Source organism: Podarcis raffonei, chromosome 1 (genome assembly GCF_027172205.1).
Source record: "Podarcis raffonei isolate rPodRaf1 chromosome 1, rPodRaf1.pri, whole genome shotgun sequence".
Classification (NCBI taxonomy): Eukaryota; Metazoa; Chordata; class Lepidosauria; order Squamata; family Lacertidae; genus Podarcis; species Podarcis raffonei.
The window spans coordinates 81,649,682-81,656,983 of record NC_070602.1 but is presented as its reverse complement, the minus strand read 5'-3'; the positions used below and the strand labels follow the sequence as shown (position 1 = coordinate 81,656,983).

The 7,302-nt window shown below is 47.6% G+C and overlaps 1 protein-coding gene across 1 annotated transcript; it reads right to left on the bottom strand.

Moving 5' to 3' along the window:
- Nucleotides 1-1,980: 1,980 nt before the first annotated feature.
- Nucleotides 1,981-7,095, bottom strand: LOC128418344 (macrophage-expressed gene 1 protein-like). The gene is made up of 2 exons (XM_053397923.1): nucleotides 6,704-7,095; nucleotides 1,981-4,832 (listed from the first exon to the last, which is right to left on the bottom strand). The coding sequence occupies exon 2, from the start codon at nucleotides 4,794-4,796 to the stop codon at nucleotides 2,625-2,627; it is 2,172 nt and encodes a 723-aa protein (XP_053253898.1). The 5' UTR covers nucleotides 4,797-4,832; nucleotides 6,704-7,095; the 3' UTR covers nucleotides 1,981-2,624.
- Between the last annotated feature and the right edge of the window lie 207 nt (nucleotides 7,096-7,302).

The window sequence follows — 7,302 nt, the reverse complement described above, 5'->3', positions numbered from 1 at the left end:
GTACAAGTACAATTTGCAGCCCAATCCCGAGGCAGGAGAAAGGGCTGCAGCGCAGTAGCTGAGGTTTTGCATGCAGAAGAAGGTCCCTGGTTCCATCCCTGGCACCTTCAGTGGCAGCTGAGAGCCATAGCTGTCAACTTTTCCCTTTTCTCGTGAGGAATCCTATTCGGAATAAGGGAATTTCCCTTTAAAAAAGGGAAACATTGACAGCTATGATAAAAGCGCCCTGAAAATTCTGGGCAGCCATTGTCAGTCAGTGTAGGCGACACTGCAATGGGCCAATGATCTGGCTCCCTATGAGGCAGCTTTCTGTGTTCTTGGTGTGATGCCATATTTATTCAGATACAAGTCCCACTGGGTTCGATGCATTTTACTCCCAGGTGTGTATGCATAGGATTGTAGCCTTGGACTCGTCTTTTGGTTGCTCCAAAATATTCTCACAGGAGAGGGTGCGATGCAGTGGGCAGGCTAGTGGACAGCACCAGCAATGCCGGTGTTGAAATCTCTGCTGGGCTATAGAATTTAGTGGGTGGCCTTGGCCTTCAGCCTCCGGCAGTGAAAGGCAGAGCAGGGAAGAGACAGCCATTGGCCTCCATCCACGTGTTGGAATGGAAACCTTTCCGAGTGAGGGGCACTTCTCTACCTGTGTTAAGGTCGCTGTGTAATTTAGAACCCTGAAAGATCAGGATTTGCCATTGCACAGGGAGTCGTATGATTTGATGACACAAGTACAGTATTTAATTCACCGATTAAATTATTACCTTTTCCTCCAAGGAACTCAAGGTGATGCACATGATTCTCCCCTCTCCACTTTTATCGGCACAACAACCCTGTGAGGCAGGTTAGGCTGAGAGGCTGTGACTTGGCCCAAGGTCACCCAGCGAGCTTCATGGCTGAGTGGGGATTCGAACCCAGGTCATAGTCCAATACACCACGCTGGCTCTTTCAATAGGATCCCCTTTGCAGAAGTCCCCCTCCCAGGCCCTAGAAAGCATTGAAGCTAGTGACAGGGGTGGGGTGGGGTAGAAGAGGGGACATGAAAGAGCAAGCAGGGTTAATACACTCATTGCTGTTGTCTATCTCATGTGGTTATGGGGGGGGGTAGGAGAAGAACTATGAAAGAGGGCTGTTCTCTCAGTCTAATCTACCAAATGACAGTCATGAGGATAAGAGATGACAGCATGTTTGCTTACCTAAATTCCTTGGATAAGGATTGGATATAGAAGTAATGACTCCTGAAAGTCCAGCTCCTTGGGGAAGGGTATTCTATAATGCACTCCAGCATATTTGTCTTGAAGCTCCCAAGAATTAATTTCAGCATCCCTAATATAGGTTGGGGCTTGTGGCGCCTTAAAGACTAATTCTACATGGGTGGCATTCTGCTTGAGCATCAGAATGTCCCCATTCTCTCTTCGCATGCCCCCCAAAATTTGCTCCAGGTGGCCCCTCCCCCACAACCCTCAACCAGATTTTGGGGTTGCAGGGGAGTAAAGAGGAGCATGAGCATAGCCGGGGGGGCTGGGGGGCAGGTGCCCCCCTATCAAGTAAAACAATAGAAATACTTAACCAACTGACCAATCACATCAGTTCTCCCCACCTAACGAAAGTCCTGTCCCCCCTAACAAAAATCCTGGCTACGCCTATGAAGAGGAGTGGGAAGATCCATTGCGCAAGTGGAACAGCTGCATTGGATTCAGCCCAAATGGGTTTATTGTGGAATAATTTTTCATGGATTAGAATGCAGATGTATCTGATGAAGTGGGCTTTAGGCAACAAAAAAGTTTAAGCTGTGATAAATCTGTTAGTCTTTAAGGCGCCACAAAACACTGTTTTTGCCATGATATAAGGATAGGATTGCCCATCTGGAACAAGCAGGGGTGTTGAGCAATGCAATCTCCTCTTCCAAATCAATAACCCCCTCCTCCCAACACCATGAATTAGCACAAAGATAGGAATACGCTAATAAAACAAGCAGTCACACAAGTTGTAAAAGTCTTTTTTAAAACCTTGGAATGTATTTCATTAGGAAAAGAAGCTTTGGGTGGCTGCCCAAGGGGTGTTTTGTGTGCATTTGTTGCATTACAGAGTACTAGGAGACGATGAACTGCTCGGTTTAAAAACTGAGGCGAAGCGCTATAGAATTATATGAACAAATCCAGTATAAAAACCCCACATCAACCAGAGAGTGAAGAAGCATAAGCATGGTCAAACAACCTGATATATAAAAGGCTCAGTAACCTGACAAGGCCCTTGTAATGTTGTTTCTGCTCAGGGCTTTGCCTTGCCCATTCTTCACAGAGGGATGGCAGAGCCTGTGACGTCCCTGTTCAGTGTTTTTTCTTTTCTTTTTTACCCCATGTGCCCATTGGCCCTGCTACCTGGCTCTGATGGGAGTCCAGCAATGTTTAGAGGTTCCTTTGTTGCTCTTTGTAATATCAAATGCATCTTTACAATCCACACAGTGCAGTGTGCTTTCAGGTGGGTGTTTATTGTGGGATGAGGGCTCCACATCCATGCTAATGCTTGCTTTCACCCACCAGTCATTATTCTGCCCCTGTTACCTGTGCACCTACTCCCCAATGAAAGTGTGTGTCTTATTTCTGGAGCCCAGGTAAAAAGCTGCCTCAGGCAGCACTGAGTTCTGGAGTAGTTTCTGTGGCTCCATAGTTTACTTCATCCTGTACTAGACATTCATTTGACAGCTCTTGGTATCCTCTGCTTTTAAAGTGCTGGATTTTGTAAACTGCGATAGCCATGGTAATGGCCAAAGCAGCAATGACTGTTATTGTGATTACAGCGATGGAGCCCCCTGAGAGTTTAGAATGATCCTGCCCATCCAAAAGCAGAGCTATCTCTTTCTTATCAGTGGCATTGGCCAGCCTCCAGCTCCCGCTGTCATGTGTTTTCACCCAGGCTTGGCTACCGTCAGACTGCACCAGGATGGTGTCAGGAAGGCTGGAATTCGTGGAGGGAGAACGCAAGAAGGGTGGGAGCTTGAGGGGGGCTAGCTGCTGGGCAAAAAGGGTCCCGGCCTGCAAGCAATAGAGGATTTGGCAGCCATCGCTCAAGTAGGCCTTGTGTTGGCTATGCCCAGCTGGGCATTTCATGGGGTATTTGGTAGGGGAGTCCTGGTAGAAAAAATCCTGGAGGACCCCAGGGCTCTGCCCCTTCAGTAATCCAGCCAAAGGATTGCCAGACTGGCAGCTAAAGAACCCCCCAAAGGGCACCGCAAACCGAGATCCCATCTCATAGTCGCTGCTGACACACACCTTCAGATTATCAAACAGCACCAGGGGGAAGAAGTAGGCCGGGCAGGCACGGGTCCTGGTAACCGGGTTCTCGTTCCCAGTAGTGTACAGTCCTCCAAAGAGAAAACCTGAGTTTTGGGGGACGGGGCCCGTGGCAGCACACCAGTAGGCGTTAAACTTCACTGTGCTGGGATAGTAGCGGATGCCGCAAACGGTATCGCAGCAGGAGAAGAAAAGGTAGCAGGTGTGGCACTGCTGGTGGCATTCCGTCTTGGGCTTGCTGGCGGTGCGTTGCTCGCCGTGCAGAAGGGCAGCAGAGAAGTTAGCTGGGCAAGAAGAGCTGCCCGTCAGCGGGTTCTTTATCCGGTAGGCCTGGCAGAGCTCCTCGGCGTCCCTGCCAGACACGCCGTGGCATTCCTGGAAGACTCCCCCAAAGGTGAAGTTCGTGTTGGGGTTTTGGCACGACCCGTCATCTACGTTGGCCTGGAAGTTGAAGTTACTGGACTCAGGCTTGAGGCAGCCTGGGTGGGTGTTGACAGCATAATAGAGGAGGATGGCCTTTTCCACCACAGTGGCCACTCGCCGAACGGTAGGCTCGGGCAGTTCCGGCAAGGCTTCAGGAGTGATGAAGAATGGCAGAGGCCTCCCAGACTTGCCTATAGCCACTAAGCTGTTAGGGATGCCTTCCTGCCACTTCTGGAGGGTGATGCCAGGGTAAAAGGGCACACTGCCCCAGCCCTCCATCTTGGAATCCACCGTGTTGTCGATGTAGCTCTTAGTCAGATTATCCCAGACCTGTGAGGAGAAGCCCATTCCCACGTTCACCTTGCTGAAAAAAGTCACTGATGCTGAGGCAGTGATGCCTGCTTTCTCCGAGGCCTTTTCCAACAGAAATTTGCGCTTCACCTGGTCCTCCTGTATCAGGCTGGCTCCAGCTTCCAAACCTGTGAGGACGTGTGTGCCGTAGTTGAGCACCAGCAGCTCTGCCAGGTACTCGGCAGACCGTCTCTGCTTGTTCTCTAGGTGGTTGCCTATGTTCACAAGCTGACGGCGAAACTCCTTGTGGAAAGCCATGGACGGGAGAGCTTTGACGGAGTAGATGTGGTACCGGGCCTGCACCCGTGTGGTGACTGTCTCGTCATAGACGTTGTGCACCTTGGTCTCCTGGGAGCCATCCGAGAACTTTCCGTTAAGCACCGGAAGGAAGGAAATGTCAGTGTTGACAGACTGGGCAAAGGCATCCGTGTAGTTTTGCCAGTCCTGAATGATCTCAGAGTGCAGTTCCACTGTGCTCTTCTTGAGGGGCAGCACAAAGACATCGTTGGGAATGAGGTATTCGCCATCTTCTGTGGTCCGGCACTGGGAGTAGTTGAGACTCATCACCATTCCCATCTCTATGTTGCGCAAGTTGTCCCAGCCACCCCCTGGCAGCACCTCCAGCACTTTCTCGCCAGGATCCCTCTTACAGGCCTTGAAGCTGACAGGATCCTGGGCTCTTGCATCTTCTGCCCTCAGGAAAATCAGGAGAGGCCAAAGCCAAAGTGCCATGCTGGAGAAAGGGAAAGGCCACTTACATGCACAGCCCTGAAAAACAACACACATGTCATGTAGCCTCTTATAAACAAAACACATTTATAAAGTTTTTGTGGACTTCAGTTCACCTCAAGAAAATTTCCTCGTGTTTCTTTTTTGCCCGCTTCTATGCTAAAATGTCAATGTAGGTTTTTAAAAGAGGTCTTTATGCTTGTGGGCTTCCTGCTGGCATTTGGTTGGCCACTGTGAGAAGAGGATGATGGACTATTCTGCCTTGGATGAGAGACTATTTTGCACTCTGTTCTGCCTTGGCCAGATCACATCTGGAATATGGTGTCTTGTTCTGGGCGCCACAATTTAAGAAGGGTGTTGACAAGCTGGAACATGTGCAGAGGAGGGCAACAAGATGATCAAAAGTCTGGAAACAAACTTTATGAGGAACGGTTGAAGGAGCTGGGTATGTTTAGCCTGGAAAAGAGGAGACTGAGAGGAGATCTGATAGCTATCTTCAAATAACTTAACGGCTGTCATATGGAGGATGGAAGAAACTTGTTTTCTCCTGCTCTGGAGGGTAGGACTCGAACCAGTGGATTCAAATTACAAGAAAGGAGATTTCAACTAAACATCAGAAAATATTTTCTGACAATGGAACGGTCTCCCTCAGGAGGTTGTGGAGTCTCCTTTCTTAGAGGTTTTTAAACAGCGGTTGGATGGCCTTCTGTCATGGATACTTTAGTTGAGATTTCTGCATTGCAGGGGGTTGGACTAGATGGCACTCAAGGTCCCTTTCAATGCTACAATTCTATATATTCTATGACAAGAGTGGCCTTTGGCCTGACCCAGCAGGATTCTTCCTGTGTTCTTATTATATTTCAATATATCTAAGGTTTTCATTAGATAACATTTCTTATGGTAAATATGTCTGGTTCTTTAAGTTTGTTTTGTGTGTAATTTCTTCTTTCTTTTCTAATAAAGTATTTATTTTTTAAAAACCTGAAATGTATTTGTCTCACAAGATTTATATACTGTTTAATGAACAAAAACTTCCAGAATACAAAAATCATTAAAATAGCAATAAAATCAAAAGTTAAAAACCTATTGACATCATATTTATCAAAATATAAATAAAATGCATGCAAAATAAACACCATTCACAACAGCAGTGGGACATGGAACACCCATATATATGGTATTGTTTTTGTTGCAAAATCCTAATGGTCAAGCTACAAATGAGGTATGTTCACCCGGCCACTTTCATTTTAGAGAGAGAAACAGCCTGGGTGCCTAATATGGAGCCTGTTTCCAATTAGGATTGAGGGCCTGTGACATTTTTCTCTTGAAAAACCAGCCTGTCCCTGGTGCTATTAATCATTGAATTGGAAGGGACCAAGAGGGTCAAATAGTTCAAACCTGGGCAAGGCAGGAACCTTTTTCACAATATGGGATGATCCTGAGATTAAGAGTCTCATGCTCTACCGACTGAGCTATCCAGTTACTATTTATGACAAGCAATGCTTGGTGAGGGGTGGGCATGTCAAATAAAAGTCAGGGATGGGACCATTTCTGACAGAATACTGGTATGGGCCCTGAGCTTTCTCCAAAGGTTGCTTCCAAATGACCTGTTTTTTGAGCATTTATTCTGATTTGTTTGCGTGAAGGCTATATATCCTGTATAGCAATGGTTGCCTCACACTTTTCCCCGCACAATTTCTTATAGAGTTCATACAGGAGAAGAGTCCTCTTTTTTTCTGGCGGGGGGGGGAGTGTGTTTGCTGCACAAGAGCACCAAATCCACTTCAGCTGCACAAGATGGATTTGCCAGGAGAGGACCGAACTGCACCCACGAAAACGCAAAACAGCGATGATATGAGGGCCTACCTAAGAGATGCCCCTAAGAGAGGTCCCAAAAAGTTGTGCCTTACCTGATTTGTGTCTTCCTAGCTCCTCTGCTTGCTTCTCTCTTTCTCAATTCCTTTTCTTTTCTGGAGGTTTTCAAAGAGGGCAGGCAAAGCAGGGGAGGGGGCAGCAAAAAGAAAAAAAGAAAAGAAAAGAGGAACTTCAACTGCCCAATCCCATTGGTGGAGGGAAAACTTCTTGAGGGTGTGCTCACCTCTCTGGGGGCTGTTGTGAGATGAGTCATGGGTCATCTGATGTTGCTAAGGGAAAGCGAAACCTGTCCTGTAAAGTCCCTTCTGCAGCCTGTTTTATATTGTTTGCATTTGCCTGAATTGGCTCCCACCAAACTCTGGACTTTCCAGGCTTTGCTGGATACAAGAATATGTCTCCAGGCCTTATTGAAAGGTAAACAACTTGTAGCCAGGGCATAATTCTGCCATCTCTGTGTCAAAAACAGAAGTGAAGGGGTGTAATCCCAGCCTTCTAATCTTGAGATTCTGAAACAGGGATGGCTAACTTGTAGCCCTTCACCCTTGCTGGATTACAGCTCCCTGCTGGCTGGGGTGGATGGGAGTCAGATTCTGCAAGGCCACAGTGTCCCTATCTCTGTTCCATGCCAAAGAAT